General features: G+C 34.4%; 1 protein-coding gene across 1 annotated transcript; it reads right to left on the bottom strand.

Moving 5' to 3' along the window:
• On the bottom strand, positions 1 to 27,779 carry LOC123653393 (peroxisomal acyl-coenzyme A oxidase 3). Its single transcript, XM_045589378.1, has 13 exons — positions 27,593 to 27,779; positions 27,333 to 27,461; positions 25,571 to 25,732; positions 23,257 to 23,415; positions 20,219 to 20,366; positions 10,667 to 10,841; positions 5,447 to 5,589; positions 4,473 to 4,606; positions 3,670 to 3,792; positions 2,766 to 2,885; positions 1,575 to 1,809; positions 912 to 1,351; positions 1 to 597 (listed from the first exon to the last, which is right to left on the bottom strand). Exons 2-13 carry the CDS (start codon positions 27,456 to 27,458, stop codon positions 502 to 504), a joined length of 2,061 nt encoding a protein of 686 aa, XP_045445334.1. The 5' UTR covers positions 27,459 to 27,461; positions 27,593 to 27,779; the 3' UTR covers positions 1 to 501.
• Positions 27,780 to 27,985: the final 206 nt, after the last annotated feature.

Raw genomic sequence — 27,985 nt, 5'->3', positions numbered from 1 at the left:
TAGCAGTATATTATTTCATTTGTAAAAAAAATCCAATTTACCAAGTTAAGGTTTAAAAAGTACATTTGAAGTACTACGCCATTAATAAGGGGACAATTTTTTAAAAGTTTATAAAAATAAATAAAAAACATACAATAAGTATTATATATGGCGTAAAAGTAATTTGAAATAATCTCCTGAGAATGAAATCTAAGAAAGAAATGGTATTTTTGTTCTTACTACAATATTTTTATGTCAATATTTGTACCACTTCCTTTCAAGTACATCATTACCTTATTTACTTTTTTTTTAAATATACATTTCGAATAGCAAAAAAATGTTTTAGTGAGAGATTTTAAAACCTAATAAAGTTCTGTTTTTAATTTACAAAACTTTTATCAATAAAATATGATTTCCTTTAATATTTACATACATTATTTCTTCGGGTAACAAAATAGATATTAATTTACTTATACATATATACATGATGTTACATACATATAGTCAATATGTATACATTTCTTACAGTTTAGAAGACGGTATTACTTCGCGCCACCAAGCTGGTCTCGTAAACGCTCCAGGTTCACTGAAGAATACTTTTTGGAGATTTTGGTATAGCTGAAAAAAAATCTCTATTGTTACATCTAAATATACCATTCGTATACACGTTTACGGTATCCTAGCACAACGTTATTCATGATGAAAAATTATTTTTCCTTTACTATTTTCTTAAATAGTAAGTTTACACTAGTTTTATATTAAAGTGTTCAAAAAAGGTTTCAAGAAAATAGTACTACCAAGCGCTGGCTTAACCTGTCATATTCATTATAACAAAAAATGTACTACAATTTTTTTTACCAATTTCTTTTATACTACTAGTAAATATAATTTATTGCTTCATATTAATAAAAACCACAAAATAATCAACTCACCTTCCCATCGCTCTTCCCTAAAACCGAATTCAAAACGAAATCAGTCGGCGCAAGCGCATCTACGACACTAACGGCCTCTGCTTTTACATCAGCGCACATTTCCATTAAAGCATCCCGAACTAATCTCGCCATTTCCTCCCCTTTGGAAAAACCACCCTGATATAATTCCACTAAATTTTCGTCGATTGTTGAAAGACCATAAAGACAGAAAAATTTCATTAAGACTGGCTGCAAGTCTTTTTCCTTTGCTTCAATGTTTTCCAAACAGAAGGTCATTGTTAGATACTCTGCGTATACTTTTGTTAAGTTTTTCCATCTGTACACTTGGGAGTTATTTCTCGCTTGAACTTTGGTGAGTCCTTTAGCTAGTTCGGCTTCATTTTTCTCATATGTATATTTTAGTAGCCAGCATAGTAGCCATTTGTACGTTGATAATATGACTGTGAACAAATTTAATTAGATCAGATTAGAGTTTTTTTTTTTTTTATAGAAATCTTATACTTGATAAAAGTTATAATGCATATTTAATTGACTGTTTTACTGTCTACCTACATATTACTTGTCGATATAATTGAAATCGATGCTTTTTCGTTAGCGGGAAAATAATTATTTTCCTACAGAAATATAAAAAGACCCTTTGAAGTAAGCTAAAAACAGACTTACACTGAGGGTTTTTAAGGTCGTTTGTAGTTTTACAGTCGAAGGTCCTGCCCTTGACGGCCGCATAGTCCTTCAGGAAGGTCAGCGTGCCCAGTGGCGAGTCCACTTGCCCGCCCGAACGCGCGCTCTCGTACTGCCGCAGCAGCCAGTTGCCGGCCTGCTGCGACAGCACGTTATTGTCACCCTCGTACGTCACTGTGGCCTCGTGGTTGCTCCGAATGTCGCCTATGTTTGATTTCTGAAATTAGCGACAAAATTATTAGATTTCTATGCGTATATGACGATCGCTCTGGTGTAATATACACGTGTGCGGGTTCGATTCCCGCTCGGAGTGGATATTTGTTTTTATACAAATATTTACTTTCAGTCTGATGTAGTCCTTGTGGGTCTCCACCTGAAAGCGATCGTTACTCTTACGTTCCTTTTAGTAGGGAATATATCCGCCAACTCGTATTGGAGCAGCGTGGTGGGTTAAGCTCTGATCCTTCTCCTACATGGGGAAAGCAGTGAAATATTACAGGGTGAAGCTGTGAAATGTGAAAGATAATCTCAGTGACAACTCAAATAGCGCAATCATTTTTTATTTATTTTGATTATACATGAATGATTCAATAAATTATTTATTAATAAAAAAAAGGTTTATTTGTTGTCATCATTGCCAGTAAAATTAATAACATGGCAAAAAAGAATCATAATGTATATTGTGCGTGCGTGTGTGTACGCAAGATCCTCATGACGTGTGCACGTGCGCGCGCGCACGCGTGTTCTACGTACACAAAAGTGTGACATAAATGAGTGATGAATGAATGTGTGTGAGTGTGTGGTTGTGTGTGTGTGTGCGCGCGCGCGTGCGTGTGGGTGGGTGGGTGGGTGGGTGTTTGGGTGGGTGGGTGTATGTGTGGGTGTGTCTGTGGGTGTGTGTGTGGGTGTGTGTGTGGGTGTGTGTGTGGGTGTGTGTGTGGGTGTGCGTGTGGGTGTGTGTGTGTGTGGGCGCGTGTGTGTGTGTGTGTGTGTGTGTGTGTGTGTGTGTGTATGTGTGTGTGTGTGTGTGTGTGTATGTGTGTGTGTGTGTGTGTATGTGTGTGTGTGTGTGTGTATGTGTGTGTGTGTGTGTGTGCGTGTGTGTGCGTGTGTGTGCGTGTGTGTGCGTGTGTGTGTGTGTATGTATGTATGTATGTCGGTGTGTGTGTGTACCTTCAAGTACCCATGTCCACCGCATGCCTCGCGACACTGTTGAGCGGCGCGCAGAGCGCCCCAGGACAGCAGCGGCTTGCAACACGACACGATCGCATGGATTTCTGACACCGCTTCGCTCTGTAATGAAATCAAATCTTTTACTACTAATCTATATTGTGAAACAAAATTCTTTTACATTTTATCCCCTAAAAAAGCCTTTCCCAAAGTGGGCGATAACGCCCCCTTGTACCCACAAGGGGGCTGCAGGCCTATAGGGGGGCGGTAAGAGACCCAGAAAAAAAATGGTGGCGTTGTGTAGATGCTTGGGGAGCGATTTAAATCATCCTTCACATTAGTTTTTATATTAGAATCGATTATGTTTGTTTTATTTTGAATAAACGATACTCTGTCTAAATACTATAAAGTAACGTTTCAATAATTATTCTCATTGGCGGGTGTAGCCCGTAAGAGTTAACTTGAGACTTGACCGCCATTGTGTACTACCTACTGCGCTCAGGTCTCAAGATAACTCTTGCGGGTTATAGTAAAAGTCTCGTTTAGAATTAATGTTTGATCTCCGTTAATATAGCTCGCAAAAATTAATTTAATTTGAAGTTATAATGGTTTTAAGTTGGTGAAAAAATGGGGACACTATAAAATAATTTATTCTCAAAGTGGGCAAAAGACACAATTAGTTTGGGAACCCCTGCTCTAAACTGTAAAGGCGCTGACGTTGGCCATGAGTCTCATCTGCTATAAAGTAGTAACATTTATTTTACTGGTGACCGCAATATGTAAGACCAACGTCTTCCACCTTTCTAAGTTCTGTCTCTCAATACAGATGCATAATAAATACCAAAACTAACTAAAATTTTATTTGCTCTAATTTAGAATTAGCAGAAAATAATTTTATCAAACTTACCAGATTATCAACCCTGTGTCCAGCGTTTGATTTCTCAACGATGTTTAAGTAAATTTTTGTAAAGTTTTGTATGTACAATCGGAAGACGACGGCTGATGCCATGTGACCGAACAGACGCCATTGCTGTAACAAAATATAAATGTGTATTTTTTTATTAAATATTTTAAATATGTATACTGTGGAAATGGTATATCAAGTCTGTTTGGAGTAGATAAGCTATAATTTTGCTAGAACACAAAGAATTTTGTTCAATAATTTAATCAAGTCAATCCAGAACATGAATAATACTCTCCTTCGTTTCACTTTCGCTATTGCTTACTTGGTCACCAAATAATTGAAACCGTAGTATTATCTTATTCTAATTCATAAGTTTTCTTCACACTCTTCAGTAGAACATGTAACTGACAAATGATTTATAAATTCTCCTAGTAAATGCTTTAGTCACTAAATTATTCACTACTCGACTAAGCAGCCTAGTGTAAACAAAATTACCTAGAAGGGTAAATGAAAATATTTTACTGTTCGTGATAAGTAACCATAAGTAAAAAGTGTTAAGTGGTAAGGCGGTAAGTGTAAGATGGTGAGGGAGAAGAAGGTGGTATATGTAGTGTAGCAAATGCAATATTATTAGTATAATTTGGCGAGAGTGACGTAGTAAGGGTAAGGTGGTAAGTGAGAGACGGTACGCATAAGTAATGTAAGCTGTTAAGTGAGTTAGTAAGTTTAAGGTGATAAGTGTAGAGGTAGTCAGCGTGAGGTGGTGTAATGTGGTAAGTTTAAGATGGTAAGTGTTAGATACGTACATGTAGCGGGTACTCAATGAGCGGCGTCTCGCGCCCTCGTTCGCCGAACTGCGTGCGAGTGGCGGCGTATCGGACCGCGATACTGACAGCGCTGGCGAGCGACTGGCAGCTCTCTTGCATTATACCGATGCGACCTGACGTACAAACAAACGTCTCCATTTATTTATACATTTAAATTACTTTCGACACAATTATATGGTGGAGTACTGAAAAATTATTTAACTATTACAGTTGATGTGAAGTTAATAGCAATTCGTTTGTATATATATATATATATACTTAAGGTTTTTTAGTTTAATGTAATTTATCTAATTATTATTACTATGTTATAAGTTACTAATAAATGTTCCTTATATTCGAAACGTTGCTTACGCTGTGAAGAATAAGCGAAGCTCCATGATACTACGGACTTATAAAAGTTTATTAAGTACTTAATCTATACAAATAAATAAAATTGGAGTGTCTGTTTGTAATATTGAAATAACCACTTTTTACTAAAGTCATTTACACGGTACATATACCAAAATATTTTTTTAACAATTTTTATCTGTCTGTCTGTTTGTTCCGGCTAATCTCGGAAACGGCTGGACCGATTTTGACGGGACTTTCACTGGCAGCTGATATAATAAGGAGTACCTTAGGCTACTTACACTTTAGTTTTTTTTTTGAACTGCGAACTAAACAATATTTTGTTAAATTTCACGAAGTCACGGGCACAGCTAGTTTATTAATAATAATAGATAAAGTGATGCTACCCTCGACTACTTTTATTAAATTAAAATAGTTATTTATAGGTAGTTATTTACAGGTTACCGCACATTCAGCAATGTCTTTGCAATCTAATGACCTTCTTTAATTGTTGTCATATGTCGTCTCTCACTCACTTGTAGACTGTAATGATTACAAGTTATATAAAAATTGGTGCTATATCCTGCATGAAAGACAGCTTACAAACATAGCTAGGTGATATTTACCAGCTGATAAGTTCTCCAACGCCGCACCGAGTATTCTGGAAGGTTCTGAGAATGAACTTTCATAAATGCCGTCTTCGGTGACATCTGCCGTTCTATTGAGAAGATTTTCCCTCGGTATTCTGTATTGGTTGAACATTATGAACCTGTAACGAAAATAAATTATATATTTTTTAAACTAGATAATTGCAGTTTTTAATATTTAAAAGCATGTAAACATTAGATTGCATCTTATCTGAGTTTAATTTGAAGACCTTGAAGCTATGACAGACACCAAAGTTTTTATATGATATCAAATTTTTTAAAATATTATTTCAATAGATTGTGATATTGCGGAAATAAATAATGTAATATCGATACTAATATTGTGAAGCTGATTAGTTTGTTTGTTTGTTTGAACGCGCAAAAATTAGGGACTTCTGGTTCGAGTTCTATTATTATCTTTGTGTAGGATAGTTCATTTACCAGGGAAACCTATATATATAATATTAAAGTACGTTTTTCCTACACAAGGGGCACAGTAGTTATAATATAAATAGTAACAAATGGTACAAAATGAAAACTCAAATCAAAATCAAGAATAGCTTTATTCAAATAGGCTTCAAAAGCACTTTCGAATCGTCATTTTACAAATTAAAACTTTAAAAATAAATTATTATTTTTGTAAAAGTTAAGCTACCACCGATTCGGAATGTAGATTCTGCAGAAAAGAATCGGCGAGAAACTCCGCAGTTACTCTTGAAAAATAATATATAAACTGTGTTTTAGTGCAAAATTAGTAACATGTTGCATAAAATACAGCGTCACTAAGTCGAAACATATTTATCAACTATGTAATCCTGCACCGAATAATACGCTTTATCTATTATTTTTTTGTACATCTTTCATTTTATGTTTTTTTTTTTGTTTCTTTTAATGGTGTACAATAAAGAGTATTATTATTACTATTATTCTTTTTAATAAAAACTTTTAAGTTATATTAAGACAATTGCAAAATTGTTTGTGGGATTTTATTATGCATGTTAATGCCATAATCCAGAAAGGAGACGTAGAAAAGAAAAATTAATAATATTCACTTTAATATTTTTTTATTATTATTATTTTAGTTTATAATATTAAATTATGTATTGTTTATATAGTGTAAGAAAGAAGAAGAAACAACATGCAAAGCAGGATTTTAATGTTCACCAGCAACTAACGTGCTATGCCCATAAAAAGGTAGAGAAGATTTGAAGTCAAATACTCTACTCTATTTCTTCTCTTCAACTCTTCTTTTTGATACTTTTGAGGTTTAGTGACCAATTTACAGTCTCTAAACGATTCACTGCTTACGATCACATCCCTAATTCTTCTTTATCGATTAAAAAGAAGAGTTAGGACCTAGTACGTCATGTCACTTTGTGTGTTTGTGGATAATTGATGACTAAACATGAAGTAAATATAGTCATACGATATCTGTCATGCGATATTGATGAGTAATGTTAATGATATGATATCAAAATGGATATTGATTTTTTATTCGGAAATTATCTGTGACATAGATATGCAGCATAGCTAATTTTTAACCGACTTCCAAAAAAGGAGGATGTTCTCAATTCGACTGTATTTTTTTTGTTTTTTTTATGTATGTTACATCAGAACTTTAGACTCGGTGGAGCGATTTCGACAAATTTTCTTTTAATCGAAAGGTGGTGTGTGCCAATTGGTCCCATTTAAATTTATTTGAGATCTAACAACTACTTTTCGAGCTATATCTAATAATGCGTTTTTACTTGACGCTTTTTTCGTCGACCTACGTTGTATTATACCGCATAACTTTCTACTGGATGTACCGATTTTAATAATTCTTTTTTTGTTAGAAAGGAGATATCCCTAGTTTAGTACCGTGATAAGAAAACCAGGATCTGATGATGGGATCCCAGAGAAATCGAGGGAAACTCTTGAAAATCCGCAATAACTTTTTACCGAGTGTACCGATTTTGATAATTCTTTTTTGTTGGAAAGAAGATATCTCTAGTTTAATAATATGATAAGGAAACCAGGATCTGATGATGGGATCCCAGAGAAATCGAGGGAAACTCTTGAAAATCCGCAATAACTTTTTACTGGGTGTACCGATTTTAATAATTTTAAATTTAATCGAAAGCTGATGTTTGTCATGTGGTCACATATAAATTTTATTGAAATCTGATAACTAATTTTTGAGTAATCTTTGATAACGCGTAGTTACTTGACTATTTTTTCGTCGATCTACGTTGTATTACTCGTCGATGTAATTTAAGTCGGTTTTTTTTTCGTTTGCCAGCAAACACAATTATGTTAGCTTGTTATGTTTGCTAAAATGTAACAACTGTAATGACCAATTCCGTACGTAAAATGCAATCTGCGGAAATAACGCACCAAATAGCTATACCGCAAAATTAAAAATGTTTTGTGCGTAGCTCTATTTGACAGATTTTTATATACTTTAGACACATATGTGGTTAGATTGGCCATATATACTTTTAATAAAACTGTAATAAAACAAATTCTGTGTATAATTAAAAATTTGAAGGGAATTCTATACTTAGAACCGAAACTTAAACGGTTACTTTTTCCATTTTGTATGTCAGTACGCATGGCCTCTCATCCAAACTACTCGTGATCATCATCATTACAGCCTATTGCAGTCCACTGCTGGATATAGGCGTCCACAAGTTCGCGCCAAAAATGGCGGGTGGCTTTGTCGCACCTAAGACACTCAAAACTATACTATAAGGGTTTAAATTAAATTTAGCACGATTTAAAACCATACGAGGACGGGTACTGAATACTTTTTACCGAAATATTTAGTACGTACGCTCCCCTAGGAAAGGGTATGAAAGTCAGAATGTGTAATCGCGATTGTAGTCGCGAGAAAATCTTATAGATTTCCTTTTTTACAATAAATATTATATATTGAAAAATTCTTTTATAGTCCGGTCAATTTAGACATTCGAAACTACATTAATTTACAACAAGCTGAAAATTGGTGAAATCGTATTATCGTTCAAATATAATTTGAAAGTTCCCCATCATTCCCCTGTATGGAATTTTATTCAAGGTCAAAGTTAAAAAAAATGAGTTTTTTGCGATTTTCAGCTAAACGGTAAGTTTTATCATTTAAATACTTCAGACAAAAATTGTAGATCATAAAATTATCTTTAAAAATGTTTAAATACTTTTTTCCCTACGAGCCACCGTTTTTGAGATAAAACGATTCAAAAATTTGTAAAAGTTGTAATCGTCATAATTTCTTATCGAATGATATCCGAATATGGTCAAGGATGATACGAAATAGTAATTATTTTTCTAACTGTCTTTATTTATTCGATATCGTTATATTTTTGAGATTACGTACTCATTTTAGAGATAAGATAAGGAACTGTGCGGTACAATGACTGTGAGTCATGTATTCGCGATTCAGGTAGACTTTATCATTCGCATTCATTCCATTGAAATATTTAGACATGGCAAAGAAATCTAAGGTAACCGCTAACTATAAAATAAATCATTAACTGTTTAAAAAAATATATATGCTAAATTGTCGTAAAAAATCGTTCGAAAGCCTAGTTATTTTTGAAGTGAAACTTTTTTACGCACGTTTGACTTGAGCTGGTGAATGCGTGACGAGAGCGTTACGGAAAGTGTGATCGGGCGACGCAAACGGAGCAAGAGAGAGGTGCGAGCACAAATTTTATTTCTCTCTTTCTCTTATAGCCAGTTACGTTTCACATATCTAAGACACAGTGCAGGGCTATTGTGCAGAAGTGTTACTTCAGTAGTGTGGTCTAAAGCGTACTCGTTTTTTACATATATTTACACAACTAAAAGATAAAAAATAATTACTTAATGTGTTAGCAAAATTCAGAAACCGTTACGACTATTTTAAATTAAAATGCAAAACGGAACAATTATCAGGGCCTGGCGAAATTATAAAATGTCAACTTCTTCTCTTCATAAACAAAACATGTAGTTATATTTTTAAAAATTCAGTCAACTTTTAATCGCACAATATTTTATAACTATGCAAACAAACAAATAATTAAGATTTCGTAGAGGATATGCCATTTAAATTGGACTGGAATTTATGAACAAAAGTTTAACTAACGGAACTCTATTCAAACGCATTCATTATTTAGGATTCTGATTAAAATTTTTAGAGATCGTTTTCCATTTTGAAACGATTCGTTGGAATATGGAAACTGGTAAAAATGGGAACTGTATTTTAAAATTATACAAAACTGAATCTCCGAAATATTTATACACGGATAATTTCTAAACGACTGCATCAAATTGATTTTTTTTTTATGAGTTCATTATATTTAGGACAAGGTTCGTATAAAATATAATAAAAAAAATCGATATATTCACAAATAAATGGTGGTATAAAGTTCACCAGGACCTTTTCTATTTCAGAAAAAAAAAACTAAGAGGCTTGAAACTTATTCTCCGACAACTACGCCATCACAGCATCATCGCAGCAGACTTTCGCAGTCCACTACTGAACATAGGCCTCCACAAATTCACGTCAAAAATGACGTGAACTTATGTGTGTTGCCCATAGTAACCACGCTGGGCAAACGGGTTGGTGACCGCATGGCTGGCTTTGTCGCACCGAAGACGCTGCTGCCCGTCTTCGACCTTGTATATTTCAAAGCCAACAATTGGATGGTTATCCCGCCATCGGTCGGCTTTTAAAGTTCCAAGGTAGGAGTGGAACTGTGTTATCCCTTAGTCGCTTCTTACGACTACGTCAAAATCAAGAAATCATTTCCGGGTAAAAAGTAAAAAGTGACACGATAAGATTAAAAAACAAATGATTCATCATTATCATCATTACAGCCTATACAGTCCACTGCTGGACATAGGCCTCCACAAGCTTACGCCAAAAATAACGTGAACTCATGTGTTTTGCCCATAGTCACCACGCTGGGCAGGCGGGTTGGTGACCGCAGTACTAGCTTTGTCGCACCGAAGACGCTGCTGCCCGTCTTAGGCCTGTGTATTTCAAAGCCAGCAGTTGGATGGTTATCCCGCCATCGGTCGGCTTCTTAAGTTCCAAGGTGATTGTGGAACCTTGTTATCCCTTAGTCGCCTCTTACGACACCCACGGGAAGAGAGGGGGTGGCTAAATTCTTTAGTGCCGTAGCCACACAGCACAAATGATTCAAGAAATGTTAATACTAATTTCTATCGCCTCACCCGTTATCAATACCGTTGACGCCAATCTTCTCCCCCATATCACCAACAATGAGTCCAGGGTACGCTTCCAGGGTGCTAGGATCTCTGACCGGGACCACGAACCCATGTAGGCCATGGTTGGTGCCATCTGGGGTTATCAGCTGCGCGAATAATAGGGTATGGGTGCATGTCTTACCTAAAAATAATTTTAGAAATAATTATACATAAATAAATATCTTCTCTACTGTAATTGTACTGTCTCTACTACACGTATCTTCGTGTGGTTGTCACCTAAGTACTCCTAAACGGCTGGACCAATTTGGTTGCAATTTCGTGTGTACATTTCAATGGGTTTATCGATGGTTTGAAAACACAATTGAAACCGATAGGTGACGCTGCTTTCAGCTTGTCAGCAATCAAATTTGGTAGCTGCTATTCCGGACAGGAAAACATATGTTGAGTCCGTTAGTACGTAGATAAACATTGCACTTTGACTCGACGTTCTAAAATATGAAGCGACTGCACTTAACGTATGTCTCGCTTCAGCCTGTAATATCCCACAGCTGGGCATAGGCCTCTTTCCCCATGTAGGAGAAGGATCAGAGCTTAATCCACCAAGCTGCTCCAATGCGGATGGCTGATATATTCCCTATTATGAATAACGATCGCTATCAGGTGTACATGATAACAACCGGGACCAATAGCTTAACGTAGCCGAGGCACGGTAGGGAGACCCACAAGTACTAAAAACCGGACCGGAAATAAACATTTGTATAAACACAAATATCCACTCCGAGCGGGAATCGAACTCGCGACCGTCGATGTTTAGGCGCAGCCGACACGGCACACGCATCATTACACCAGAGCGGTCGTCATCTCTCGGATGGGCATTCCAGAGTCTTATAACTTTACTTGTATTAATAGAATTTATTAGGAAAGGCTTTATACTCAATACGCATTCAGGATGAAAATTCTTTTGGAGGTCCAAAGTCCAAGCACACGAAACAAAAACAACATAAAATACAAAACGGCGCATATCACGAAAGAATCTATATAGCATACACAAATATTTTGTCGAAATCAAAATCTTTACTCACTTAGGCTTCATAAGAGCTTTTGAACCGTCATCTTACAAAAAAATTATATACTTTATTGCACTCAAAAAATAGATATAAAATATTTAATAGATATATTATATTAGTGATAAGTAAATTAATTATGGTTAATGGAATGTAGTCTACAGAATTGGCAAGAAATATCAATTATAAAATATGTCGTGTAAGGTGATCGAACCCGCTACTGTTAATGGATTTAGTCAGTTGCTGTGTCACCTCCTAGGTCAAACATTATAACATCTATGTACCTGACCTCACTTGTTATAAAAAACATTAACTTTATTATTAATTAGATAAATAATTATCTAATTACGTCCAAGGCCTTTATATAAGTTATTAAAGTTATATTAATAAAAATAACACCGACCGTTATCCTCTGTTTATATTAATAAATATAATTATAATTATAAAATAATAATTTTTATCTATGTGTTTATGTTTTATTACATGGATTGTATGAGTATTTATTATATTGTATAAGTTTTACAGTTTCTCATTATTATATATAATTGTTTTTGCTCGTAAACGAAAAAAACCGACTTTAATTCCGATAAATAATGCAACGTAAGTAGACGAAATAAATTAACAAACGCACTACTCGTCACAACGATTTTCGAAAGTTTCCCTCGATTTCTCTGGGATTCCATCATCAGATCCTGGTCTTGTTATCATGGTACCACACTGGGATATCTCCCTTCAAACAAAAAAAGAATTATCAAAATCGGTTCAACGACGAAGTTATCCCCGAACATACATAAAATATATATATAGGTCGAATTGAGTAACGTCCTCCTTTTTTAAAATCGGTAAAAAGCTATATAAACGATATAAACATGTTTCTTATATTCAATAATTGTTTTCGTTATCAAACAAAAAAGAACGACATTGATTATTGATTTGATGAACGAATTGATTCAAATAAGCAATAAAATTTTAAACAAATATCATATCTCAATTATAATAATTGTGTTTGCTCGCAAACGAAAAAAAAACCGACTTCAATTACATCGACAAGTAATACAACGTAGGTAGACGAAAAAATAGTCAAGTAAATACGCGTTATCAAAGATTACTCAAAAAGTTGTTATCGGATCTCGATGAAATTTAAATGTGACCACATGATAAACACCAGCTTTCGATTAAATCAAAAATTATCAAAATCGGTATACCCAGTAAAAAGTTATTGCGGATTTTCGAGATTTTCCCTCGATTTCTCTTGGATACCATCATCGGATCCTGGTTTCCTTGTCATGGTACCAAACTAGGGATATCCTCTTTCCAACAAAAAAAAATTGTTAAAATCGGTACATCTAGTAGAAAATTATGCGGTATAATACAACGTAGGTCGACGACAAAAGCGTCAAGTAAAAACGCATTATTAGATATAACTCGAAAAGTAGTTGTTAGATCTCAAATAAATTTAAATGGGACCAATTGACACACACCACCTTTCGATTAAAACAAAATTTGTCGAAATCGGTCCACCCGGTCAAAAGTTCTGATGTTACATAAAAAAAAAAATACAGTCGAATTGAGAACCTCCTCCTTTTTTGGAAGTCGGTTAAAAATAAGAGACCGAAAATGATAATTTAGATTATTAAACTTTTCATTTAATTGTCCTATTTTAATTGGTTGTAGATATAATGTCGATAGTTTGGTATAATTCCACGGAATTATTCAGTGAAGGTACTTTTAAAAATGTTCACTTACGCAGATACTAACATTGACTATTTAAATATTTGCTCTAGTACGGATTTTATCGTAAAACTTCGAAAAATTGTTAAAATCGGTACACCCAGTAAAAATTCATGCGGAAACAACGTAGGTCGACGATTTTATAGTCAAGTAAAAACGCATTATCTATACATATAATAAAATGGTAGGAAAGTCCAAACTGTACATTGAATATATTTTTTTAAAGAATACTTGGGGTGTGATCTGCAATCGATACCGAAGCCAAAAATATAGTTTTTAGAATTTTTGTCCGTTTGTCTGTATGTATGTCCAGGATAAACTCAAAAAGTACCGCATGGATTTACTTCAAATTTGGCACGAATATTATTAAGAAGTCGGGTCAACATTTGGGCTACATATTATCATGCTATCACCTACCGGGAACGAGCAGTGAACCTTTATTTCCTCAACGCATTCTGTAACAACGTGTAATCTAACGACGCATATTTGAATGTTGTTGTTATTATGTTAATAAAATAACCATGCTATATAAGCTAGCTTCACACCATAAAAATCACGCAATATAAGTAACTAAGCCGATAAACATAATTAAATGAATATAAGTAGACAAAACAATTTTAAAGCAGCGCCATCTATGAGATTTTTCTGTAGATACGAAATGTAAAGAAAAAACGGGTAAATGAATCTTATTTTTAAAGGTATAGTCGTAGGTATTTTTGGTGCTGTATAGCGTTCACGCAGACGACGTCTCGAGCAGCAGCTAACTAGATATAACTCGAAAAGTAGTTGTTAGATCTCAAATAAATTTAAATGTGACCAAATGACACGCACTACCGTTCGATTAATTTTTTTTTATCGAAATCGGTCCACCCAGTCACAAGTTCTAAAGTAACATACATTAAAAAAAGTACAGTCAAATTGAGAACCTCCTCCTTTTTTGGAAGTCGTTTAAAAACTATGAACACTTATTAAAAATTTCAACCCCTATTTCACCAACTTTACGGCCTTAACACACTTAATGAATGTTTCGAGCTTAACGGCTCCAATTCACACAACTCAAAAATAAATACGTCAAGGTCACACACGTCTGTGTGATCTATACAAATTATATCATGAGCGGAAATCGTAGACGCGACAGCTAGCAGTAGTTAGGGTTGCCACGGAAAATCTATTATTATACTTATACGGCTAGTTTTTATACTGTAACCTGAATCCAGCACATTATCGTTAAATACAGGTACAAAACAAGGAGCAGCCCAACTGGGGAAGTACCTCGACCTTACAGAAGATCACAGCTAAATATCTGCTTTCAAGAATGGTGGGTTCCTTTGTGTAAGGTGACCAGAGCTTCTGGAGGGAGTAAGGGGGTAGGGTCGCCAATGAGCTTGCGATACTTCTGATGTTGCAGGCGTTTATAGACTACGGTAATCGCTTAATTACAATCAGGAGAGCCCTACGCTGTCTGTTGTTGTCTGGATATGTGTACGTGTTACAAATTTCCAGAAAGACATTAAGGGGTCTACCCTCTTTAGACGGGCTAAGATAAGGCTATTTTCACGAATTTTTTTGACCGGTATACGTCATAAATATGGACATAAAAAGTGTTAGACCTAAAAAATACACTATTTGATTACACAAGAAATTTTTTTTTATATTTATTTTAATCAGTTTTTATACATAAAAATGAGGGAGAAGACTGGTCCAAAAAAAAAGATGAGTGTGCGCTGTTGATGAAATATCTGGAATGGATGATCTGAAAAAAAAAAAAATAGTTTTAGATTCAGTAACTAAATGGCTATAGCGCATATCATACGATTTTTTTTTTTTTCAAAAATGACAAAATGGCAGCCATTTTTCGAAAAAGTACGAAAAATCACGTTTTTTCCGTCGTTCTTTGCCAAAAATAAATAGTTAAACTCAAAATTTCAAAAATCGTATGATATGCGCGATAGCTATAGTCATCAGGAGCATGTGGTTAAATTTTGGTAAGGTTCGGTTGAATAGTTTCGGAGATTTTATCAACAAGCCGTCCAAAAACGTCATTCCGAGAAAAACGCGTTTAAAGTTTTCTGTAACGAAAAATCGTGAAAAAATTTTACTTACGTCTAATCAGCGATGCCTGCACCATACATTATGCCTTCATCTTCTTCATAGTGCACATTTTCATCCAAAATAGCCTGCCTTCGTTTCGTTCTGGCTTCCTTAGAGGCATCGGTGCTGCGGCGGTTTGCAATTCGTATGCGCGTTCTGTCACAGTCAGCAGCAAACTGTGCGGCGATCGGGCCGATTTTGACGCCCATTACTTCCAAGATTTTTAATACTGGATGAAATCCCTCGTTAAAAATACAAGCAGCTGTTTGACAAGCTATTTCAACAATTTTTTTTCCGCAAAAGATGTGTTTGGGAGCCATTGACCAGACACAGTTGTTGAAAGATTCGTTATTATTCTGCGTGTTGCCACCGAGGCATCTTTCAAGCAGTTCTTGTTTTGTCAAATCGTCGTAGATCGGTTTTAAAACTTCTTGAACATCTTGAGCAAGGGCAGGTGGATGTTTGAATTTATGAACGGAGTTATTTTTTACAGCTATCTTGTATTTACACCAGGATTCAGAACAGTATGAATGCTGTGGATTGCTGTCAGTTGAAATCTTATGATAAAATCCTGCCCAGATCTCTTTGCGCATTTCTTCCACGGAATCGGGATGTCTTTGAATCGCTAAACCATAGTTTCTTGATAGTTCTTTCATCAATTTTATCGTTAAATCCTGAGTTTTTACAGCAGGAATTTTTTTTGCGACGATTCTTCTTTTTTTCACGACAACTGTTTTTGCTGCACTTTTTTTCACTGGGCTTTTTTTCTCGTCCTTCTTTGCAGCTTTCCTTGCCTGTGTAAGAATTTTTTTAGCCTCACTAGCGCGCTTGAAGACTCTTTTTGCGACGTGTAAGACGCACTCCAACTTTTTTACTATAAAATCTTCGCCATACGGTTGTGTATTGAGCAGCATTTTGAAAGTCTTCGTGTCACCATCTCCGATGTAAAAACCATAACGCACAGAAAATTTTTCTAAAGATTGCAAAAACATTTCACATACACCGTCAACTTCCATTTTTCCAGCACTACCAGAGTGATAAGCACTACAGTATCTTTTGTGCGTTTCGTACCACGCTGCATATTCAATCGTTTTCTCAGTTCCTTTCTTTTTCTCGCATGCTTTGCAGTAACTTGATCTGATAGCGACGTTCGCGATTTTTTTACTGTGTTTATATATCAAAGAAATTATGCCAATAAGAGAAGAAAATCCTCTTTTTTGCCAGGAACCGTCTCCCGAAACGGTTAAAATATCTTCTGGTTCTCCGTGCTGAGCATTCAAGAGTTTCTCTTCTCTAACAGCCTTCAGCATCACTACATCATACACACTTTTCACCGCGATAGAGATCGAATCGATAATTTTATAATAAATAGAGGAGCTTATCCCAGTTCCAAGTTCCATAAGACCACAAAACTTATTAATACCACTCAATCCAACACCAATCAAACGCATAATATACACTAGACGACGATTAATTTCGTATCCAGTAGAAATCATGTGACACGAATTAATATACCTTTCGCCACACTCACATGTAACACAAATTTTAAAACCGAGTCCTCGGTGTCCATACTTTGTAAAAGAAATATCTTTATCACAAGTTTTACACTTTAAATACTCTTGCAACGTAGAGAAAACCAGGAAAAACTGTATAATACTGTATCCCGACGTTTGATCCACGTGTACGTCGAAACTGGTATCTTCCGATTGTTGTAACTTCGACGCAGATGCACTAGCATAACTTGTATTTGCCTCGTGGTCATGTGGAAGCACTCCATGAAATTTCCGCTTTTTCGGCTTCGAACCTGGACGTCTCCACTTGGCAGTTTGATTTACACTTTTCTTGTCCATTTCGGTAATCACGAGCACAGATACTGACGGTTGAAAATTTCAAATACGACTAATATAGGGAGAAATTCTAATGGAACGGTATCCTTCGAGAATAACCTATCATAAATGAAAATTTTCAGTATGGATAGTATATTATAATATTGTACATTTGTCAGTATACCTAAAAAAGGTTGCAACTGCTAATGAATACAAAGGCAGGTAGGCCGTACCGCTCCGAGCGGTCCGCATATTAGCGTGCTCAGATAGCTACGTAAACGTCGTCCAAAAGTACAGTTAGACTGCTCGGATCTTTATAAATTTTCAGTATGATACTTTTAAATATGTATACTTTCAAAAAATACAAAAAAAAAATTCGATTTTTTCAAAATTCTAAAGAGGGTAGACCCCTTAAGTTTTCAGGGTGTCTCTTGGTTGTTTTTTTTTTTTGTTTAGAAATCCCCTCCTCCTCTACATGTACTGTCACGTGCAGTATGGTCCGCAAAACAAAAAAAAAAATGCTGGACATGTTATTTGGTTTTCGAATGGCAGGAGGGGGCACTAAAAAAGGATTATGCCCCGGGCGCGAGTTAAGCTCGCTACGTCACTGGTAACATGCATTGGGCAGATTTGTGCAGAAGTTTTACTTCAGTCGTGGGGTCTAAAGCACACTCGTTTTTCTTTTTGTTTTCATCAGCCCTTATTGAAACCACAATATTTAAGTAATACGTGATCTATATGAAAGACAAACTCAGCTACAGTTAATTCATGAATATAAAATCACATGAAGCTATTTTAAAATCGTTGACATAACAGTTATATTGATCACGGTGACGTCACAAACCCGCAGATTGGGTACAAACGGTTACGATAACAAAGAACTGTTTTATTATTACCAACATTTTTTTCTCAAAGAACGTCAATATACAAAGTACTACCTTGCATTTTTATTGCACTCAAATAAACTTCTATTGTACGTCGTAGGGCTTACTGATAAAGAATAATATGAAAATGAAGGCACCCATGTTATATGTGTATTATGCAATAAATAAATAAAATATACTATAATCGATTTGAAAAAGATATTTAAAAAAAAGAAGTTCGAACTCTGGAATGAATTTGTGTTTGCAGGCCAAGGAAAAAAAACCGACTTCAGATATATCGACAAGTAATACAACGCAGGGAGACGAAAAATTAGTCAAGTAAATACGCATTATCAAAGATTACTCCAAAAGTTTTAATCGGATCTCGATGAAATTTAAATGTGACCACACGATAAACATCGACTTTCGATTAAATTAAAAATCATCAAAATCGGTACAACCAGTAAAAAGTTATGCGGATTTTCGAGTTTCCCTCGATTTCTCTGGGATCCCATCATCCGATCCTGGTTTCCTTATCATGGTACCACACCAGGGATATTTCCTTTTCAAAAAAAAAAAGAATTATCAAAATAGGTTTATAAACGACGAAGTTATTCCCGAACATGCATAAAAAAATATACGGTCGAATTGAGTAACCTCCTCCTTTCGATCGATATATATATACCTACATCGGAAAAAAGCAACAACATCAAGCGTACGTAAAGAAGTTTGACTTCAATAAACTTTAAAATAAGGTCAAGGTTTTATATCCCAGTTAAGAAGGTAACAGTTTGTCTATTACAAACAATTTGACCTATATTCATATATTGCGTAAATATCTGTTACAGTAGAGATAGGCGGTGAAAAGAAAATATCGACACCCGATATGAAGAACATTGTAACAACGAAACAATGTTTTCTAACTATATGTACTATTAATATATTGAGGGGGAAAAAGTATTTTCAATCTGGGAATCGTATTTATACGATCCTTAGAACAATTTTTTTTATGAAAAAAAATTTCATTGTAATTCAAGATTATTCAGATTTCTGCTTTAAAAAAACATTGTAATTTCAGTTATGAAAATAATAATATATATCCGTAATGAAGTTAATTAATATTAGATCAATTTACTTCATTACGAATGCAGCTTTATTTAACATCACTTGGCCACTTTTTAAACGCAACAAAATTGAAAAAAAAAAAGCTCTCCTGAAAACTTAACAAAATGAGATACAATGTTCTTCATATCTGGTGTCGAAATACCATAAACTTTTATCTGATGGATACTGTTGTACGTAAAACAAGTTTATTAGCAACTGGTGAAATAGTCCTACTAACTGGTGATATGGGCGCCGCGTTGGCGCAACGGTCACAGCCTTGGATTGTACCTGTTGCGCTGGCGGTTGCGGGTTCGATCTTTGCACATGACAAACACTTGTATCGGCCATACGGGTGCTTGCCGTGATCTGGGTGTTTGTGCAGACCTTGTGGGTCTCACAACCGTGCCTCGGCCACGTTAAGCTATTGGTGCCGGTTGTTATCATGTACACCTGATAGTGATCGTTACTCATAGTAATATATCCGCCAACCCGTATTGGAGCAGCGTGGTGGATTAAGCTCTGATCCTTCTCCTACATGGGGAAAGAGGCCTATGTCCAGTAGTAGGATATTACAGGCTGAAGCGAAATAGGGCTTATTCAATCTTTATTATTATTTCCTATGTCGTGAACTTCGACTGACAAATTATATCAGTATCTTGTTTCCGAGACAAAAATTATCAGTGTAACATTAGAGATACTTTTAGATAACAACAATGAGTTCATACCGATAAAAGAACAAGTAACAACTTAACAATTTTCATTACACATACGTCTCTATCTAAACACAAACCGATAACAAACAAAACGTGCAATATATACATATATAGAATGAAAGAAAAAATAAAGATATGAAAGAAAAAAAATCACACATAGTTTTACCTAGATTACCAACCCAGCATTTAGCTGCCTCGAAGTCTGGCGTGTGTATGACGAACTCCTTGTTATCGGGATCGTAGGTCGCCGTAGTGCGCATGAGACGCGCGTCTGAACCGTGAGCGATCTCTGTCAAAGCGAAGCTAGCTAGTATCTGCGGATGTCGGATAATAATAATAAATAATAATACATAATAATAAATTATTTTATTTCAGTCAAGCATTACAAATTTCTCCAGCATACTGATATCAGAAATATGGCATATACGATTACAATACATTTATTAAATTGGCATTTATTATGGGAAAATAACAATAGTCAATGAGAAACTAACAATAGAACAACTCAATAAATAATATTTACAACCATCATCATAGTAAAAAAAATCATATAATAGGGAAGATCGAGGCACAAAGGTACGTAAATAAAAGGTACCAACATAAATATTTAAAAATCGAATGTCGAATGTCGATTTTTATCATTTTTTTTTTTTTTTTTTGGAAATGAGATATCCCAAGTGTGGTACCATGATAAGGAAACCAGGATCTGATGATGGAATCCCAGAGAAATCGAGGGAAACCCTCGAAAATCGTAGCGACGACTAGTGCGTTTGTTAATTTTTGTCGTCTACTTACGTCGTATTACTTGTCGATGTAATTGAAATCGATTTATTTCGTTTGGGAGCATACACAATTATAGCTTCGCTGAATTTTTTCAGCTTAGTGTCGTAGCTAAGACTAGCCGCTATTTCAGCTTCGACTGACAGAACCGATAACGCGGATAGTCTGATTAGGCTCATCGTGCTTCTCAAATAGGTCTTTATCAATTACAACTTTGAGTAGCTTCTCTTAGGGTAAGCTGTACTGACCGGAATTGTGAGCATGATTCTAATTGTAATGTAAGCATTCAGATATACTTCAACTAAAGTATTTTCTAAAATGTATTGGATACGTTGTTTCGCGTCGTTGATAGAGTCTAGTGAATTAGATTTTAAAAGCTTTAGTTCTTCATATAGTTCGAAATGGCTGTATGTCACTGTTTTCGCCTTCAATAGAAGATCCTCTTTTGGTAGACATTTTAAATAATTGATGTCATAAATAAAACCAAATTGGTCAAAATATTGATTGAGCGCTTTTAATCGACTCTGAACTGCATGGGCGCCGCCACTGGCTGGTAGCTTCACCCTCACCATAATTAATATATAAAAAAATTATTGTTAAAAGTCCATATTGGACAAATTATTAACTTATCAAGAAATGTTTTCTTGCTTCATTTTACACAACTATGTACGAAAATCTGACCGTGGCACTAAATAAATGTTCTCTATAAAAAATCAAAGTTCGTGCAATTTGCAGCAAAATTTGAAATCTGGCTTCTATAAAAATAACCTAAATTCTGAATTTGGTGACGCTTCACATTAATACATTAGCCGTAAATTTTTGTAATAAATCCTCTTTATTTTTTTTTATTTTTTTTTTTATTTTTATTATTATTAAGACATCTTCAAAAATTTAATCTTAAGATTCTTCAAATTAAAACATATTTTAGTCCTAGAATATTGTTGTTCATGTAATTCGTGAGTGCAGACTTGCAGAGTTCCAAACTGTGTGAGTTAGTTGTCTTTAATGATCAAATTGATCTAACACTCATTTTTTTCTTTAAAACTAAAATTTTCCGATTACTCTTTCTATATAAGTATCGCTCTTATAAGCGGATTATCATAATTTAATAACTTAGAATAAAGAAAACTTAGAATAAAGGCGATCTCTGTAAAGTCGAAAACTGCTAATACTTCTAGAGGTCAAATCGATCGAATGACGCAATTCTTAGCTAGATAAAGCCTTTAGAGTAAGTAAGGTCACTTGGATATCCTATGTAAAAAACATTGCTAGTATTTTGCTAAGTCGTCACAATTGTACCAAAGTATGTCAATACAAATATACTTGGAGATCAGGTTGGTCTAACTATTGGATTCAATTTAACAGAACACCAGCTCTAGTTGTAGACATAATTTGTTGTTTTCCTGAATACGTAAAGTTGATAGTAGCGACCTGGCAACTTCCCTAAGGATAATATTGCGGTTTTCCGCCAATTCAATTTCAATTCTACGGTGATTTAAGAAAACGGTATTACATTATTATGTAATACCGTTTTCTTAAATCACCGTAGAATTGTAAACCTTAATAATGCTATAATCGTCGACAAAATTGCTTATGGGTTTTTCACGGTCATAATATTAATAATTCACTCTGTTTACATAATGTAACAACTAAAATATACACATATAGCAGAAAGCAGTTAAATGTGTATAATATGACGACTTGTTTCTGCTGTTAGGCTGGCGGTTGCGGGTTCGATCCCCGCTCATAGATATCATTTGCGTAGGTCATAAAGATGTTTACCGTGGTCTAGTGTTTGTGTATTATGTGTTTCCGAAGCCCCGACACATGAGCTAATCCGGCCGTTGAGCGTGAGGCGATGAGTTGTATTTATTTGCTTATTTATACTATTTCCTCGCACAGACAAAATGCAATAATACGAAAAGTTTAATCTTAACATCGATTGAAATATTATAAAATCGTAAAAAAGTTATATAATTAGCATAGTAATAAAATTGTATTAAAATAAAAACAATATATATTATACATTTTTTTTATAATCCTTATTATCAGAACGACCTTCTTTATGAACATTATCATAAATTATGTTTCATAAAAATAAAACACATTCACAAGCTAGAGAGACAAATTATATAGGTGACCGTTAAAAGAACTATTTAAAAAAACAAGTTACTGTATTTATCTATATACCTACGTATGTAATTATTCTATGCTATTTTCAAGGAACTTTTCCCCGTTATATTTTATTATTATTTAAATATTATTTTTGAAAGGAAATGAAAAATTTATTTCTCATTACAGTGCACTTAACAAACATAAAGAAAATCTATATTTTTAAATAGCTAACAAGAAATAATGTAAATCATGTTTTAAAGAAAACTTAAATTATTCACAACATTTTAATTAATCAAAATAGACACATACCTCTCTATTTTTAATGGTATCTTCGTAAATCTTCAGATGTCTCTCAGTTCCCAGGGAGAGCAAGGCGTTCGAAAATAAATATATCCCGATTGCCATCTTCACGGAAACACTTGGATTTACAGCTTGAACGGCCTCGTTTATTGTCATTATTGTTCGCGTCTAAAAAAAAACAAACGTCAAAAATGGCGGGAAAATGTCACCCTTAAGGGGGTGATAGACGTGGGAGTAAGTCCGCGAACTTGTGGCTCGACAATCTTTTTCGCTAGTGTGTCACCCTAAGTTCGCGTACTTAAAAACCGCCGAGTAAGTTCGTTGGCGATCCAACAAGTTTGAAATTTTGCTCGTAACCCGCCTCCGCTCGTGCGTGTGGCAACACTGCGAGCCGCGAGCCGCCAATTTTAACCGACTTCCAAAAAAGGAGGAGGTTCTCAATTCGATTCAGAATCTTAGAACTTTTGACTGGATGGACCGATTTTCATGATTTTTATTTTAATTTTAATGTGCTGTGTGGCTACGGCACTAAAGAATTTAGCAACCCTCTCTCTTCCCGTGGGTGTCGTAAGAGGCGACTAAGGGATAACAAGGTTCCACAACCACCTTGGAACTTAAGAAGCCGACCGATGGCGGGATAACCATCCAACTGCTGGCTTTGAAATACACAGGCCGAAGACGGGCAGCAGCGTCTTCGGTGCGACAAAGCCCGTACTGCGGTCACCAACCCGCCTGCCCAGCGTGGTGACTATGGGCAAAACACATGAGTTCACGTTATTTTTGGCGTGAACTTGTGGAGGCCTATGTCCAGCAGTGGACTGTATAGGCTGTAATGATGTAATGATATTTTAATCAAACCGTGGTGTGTGTCGTGTGGTCCCATTTCAATTTGATTGCTATTTAATAAGTAGTTTTTGGGTAATATCTAATAATGCGTATTTACTTGACTGTTTTTTCGTCTACCTACGATGTGTTACTTGTCGATGTAATTGAAGTCGGTTTTTTTTAATCACAATTATGTAGTCCGTGGACGCGCAACGCTTGTAGTGTAGGTATTTGTAATTTTTATTATTTTTGATTGAGAAATTACTCAAAATGAATTATTTCAGAACTTCGTCTTTTTTGGTTTTTTTAATGTAATACGATAGAATGTCTAAATAACACAAAGCTTCTTCTGTAGACGACATCGCAATACAGAATGAGTAGGCACACGTGTGTCACCGACGTCGAGCCGAGTAAGTTTGCGATCTTAAAAACCGCGCACGTTCGTACGTCTATCAGCCCCTTTAAATTAAATGTGAAAAATCCCCATCAAGTGGGATGACTATTGGAAACAATTTATACATACATCTCCAAGTCTAATATAAGTGTAAATCTCTTAGAGATAAGTTTTAGAATGTCCCTCATTAGAAAAAAATAGCCTATTACGAACAAATTTTCTTTACAATGTCATCGGTCAGTTTTGAAAATTACCTGTTCAATTGCAGATTAGTGATCACGAAATAAATTTTAGAAAATTTGACTATTTTTTTCGTACGCCATTTCTTAGGTACAGGAATTCATAAATTTCAAAACGTATTCTCTACGTTAAGCATCAACATGCGGTCTATAAATAACTACACACTACAATTCTCAATATTTAACACACACAGACACACACACACATACACACATTGTAATGAAGCAATAAAATTGACAAAGCCAAAATTAATGCCTATTTTATTTAATCTAAATTTCTTTTATTAATAATTGTCTATCATATCTATTAATAATAAAGCAGCATACACACACAGGTGATAGTAAGATTCTGAAAGATTCTGATACGATTTATTTCGTAATCCTTGTATACATTATCATACTCTATCACTTGGGCAGTAGTCCATCAGACTCAACACCCGTCTGAACGGAGGGATGGAAAGTTGAAAAGGGGGGTGTGGACCATACTCTATCACTAAATAATTTATGAATTAATGCAGGATTTATTCACTGCGTTTAAAACCTTTTTGTTGATTGCAATAAAAAATATTTGTTTTTAATGTTATATAATTCTAAGAAATTTGGCGGTAAAATATTATTATTAGTCTGTGGTCTTAATATTAGTCGTGGAGTCGGTTTCGCTGGCTGTGGATAAATTTTATCCTGCAAGTAACTACTTCAGAAATTTTAGATTCATATGGTGGATAGAAATATTTTATAATTACAGTGGAATTTGATGGTACAAAACCCATCCGTTAAATAGTTATCCACAACCAATAAAACTGGCCTTTTATGTATTTATATATTTATTCATTTTTAATTTGATAATTTGTAGTTTTATCCATACCCGTTTGCTATAGCTGGCATTGAACACTTCCTTAGGAATGAACTTATAATCGTTAATCTTCTTTAACTGCAGCTGTGTTAATCTCTTGATTTCATCCACTGTAGGCGTTATCGCTGGTTGAGCAAAAAGGGGATCCTTTTCTAGCGTACGCCATATTTTATACTGTTATAGAATAAAAGAAAATAAATGAGTCATAATAATAATGTCGCTGTTTAATATTTCATAGAAAGAAAATACCTCGGAGAAACTTTACTGTATCGAGTAAATAATAATTATTTATGATGCACAAAATGAAATCAAAAGAAAATAATAATTTCGTCCTAAAAAAATTCTACATTTAAAAAAAAAGTCATGGTAGCTCAAAAATTGCAAAATTGCTATAATACTAACATTAGATATATTACAAACTTAGGTAATGTACTCAGTAGTTGTAGAGTAGTTCTACAAAAATATTTACAAAAGCATGTCTTATCACCAAGGAGCAATCGCTTTCAGAGAACTTTTACAAAAAGGGCATAAAATTGGATAAACAGAATATCTTTTATTATATGCTTACTTTAAAATAAGATAAAAATTAAACTTAGATTTATAGCACATGTTTTTTTTTGTAAGCAAAGCATCATTCGTTTTTGATATACGTAATTTTTTTTTTATATATTTTAACTTGAATAACTCATATTAAATCAAAAACTGTATTTCGATACTTGTATAATATAAACTTGGTTTCTATTTTAACATATATATACCTCAGTTTAATAAATAACTGTCTTCTTTATATAACTTAATAATAGTTACTCTTTATAACTTGTAAAAAATATTTTTGCTGATTTCAGAACACGTAGCTTATAAATTGAGTTCACATTACATATTAAGACTCCGATTGTTACTACAAAGTGATGTACAAATTTTAACAAATTTTAGCAACCTACTAACGCCTGTCACACAGGATAATCATCTTAGTAAGTCCCATTCAAATTGTTTATAGTGACCGTGGAAACTTAAACATATTTATATTTTTTATATCCCTAAATTAATTAATAATTTAGTTTACAGCAGTTATAACTCTGTCAACTAACATCTTAGATAACAGAATACATGTTAATAAATATATAACAGTCAGCATTTACTTTGAAATATGATCCATTAACTTCTTTAATACTCATATGCACTTGATACAATATTTAAATAGACCTATTGAACATGATTGCTAATTTAAACAACAATAGTTAATTTTAGTATTATCTTGCTAATTTTTGTTTTTGCAGATAACTTTAAAAAAGTTTCACAAAAGTTTTTTGAACGATTGAGTTTGCAAATGATTCTTTATAGTTTCTTTATAGTCTTTTTAATTTCTTAATAGTATATTGCTCGTTTTATCGAAATTAATATTTAAATTTAAAATCAAGAACAATTAAGTAATTGTACTAACAAAAAGTTTTAAATGAATATCAAAATCCAAAGCTGATTACACAAACAGTTTTTAAATAATATTATGTTTATTAAAATTACATTATATATTACGGAATTTAAACGCTAATCAAGTTTAATTTAATCTGTATGTTGGTATAACTACTCTAAACTTACAATATTATAAAAAATAATAGTTTTAATATTGAATCAGTATAATATTTATATCAGTATATATTATTGGTACAAAAAAATTACATTTCCATCAATTTCCATCAAAATTCAACTTAAGTTTTTATGATACTAGAAAACATAGTAATATTTTGAATAAATTATTATATACTGAATAAATTACCTTGAGTTTAAGTTGATCAATGTCTTCGAGGGCTAATTTAAGTCGCTTCCAGTTGAAAGAGGCTGCATTCCTATAAACGTCCAGGGGCCCGTTCGGGAGATCGGGAATAAAACTTAAGTCTTCCATGATCTTAAAAAAAAAATACTACAGTACGTCTTTAGACCATAACCAAACAATAATCTGGGTGTGTACTAGAGAACCAGTACTAATTTTAAAACTATTTAAACTATAAATTAGGCTGGAACCATATAAACCCTCACCTTGATATTGAATTAATAAAATTTTACAAGCAGAAAAATCTACGGTCGGACGTCCTGCCGATGGTTTGAACAAGACTGAAATTAAGTTATGAGCAGGAGAGCTTTAATAGTAATTTATACTTCCTGTTATATATGTTCTAAAATATACACTCCCGTAACGAAGCACGAGCGGCGGGCGTTTATCACTCAAAGTAGCAGTCTACTGACACCTGTCAAATGGAAATTGTCACGCTATGAACGTTTAGGCCGCGTTCCACAGAACGTCTGCAACGCCCGCGACGTCCATATCATTCCACCTAAGGCTCGTGGTCGTCGCGAGCGATCACTCGACATCATAGATGACGTCACTGTTCACGACCATATCGCCCACACAATATTAGGTTGTAGAGATGG

The sequence above is a fragment of the Melitaea cinxia genome, chromosome 5 (genome assembly GCF_905220565.1).
Source record: "Melitaea cinxia chromosome 5, ilMelCinx1.1, whole genome shotgun sequence".
Classification (NCBI taxonomy): Eukaryota; Metazoa; Arthropoda; class Insecta; order Lepidoptera; family Nymphalidae; genus Melitaea; species Melitaea cinxia.
Note: the sequence above shows the minus strand (reverse complement) of the source record. Positions and strands in the feature narration are given on the sequence as shown.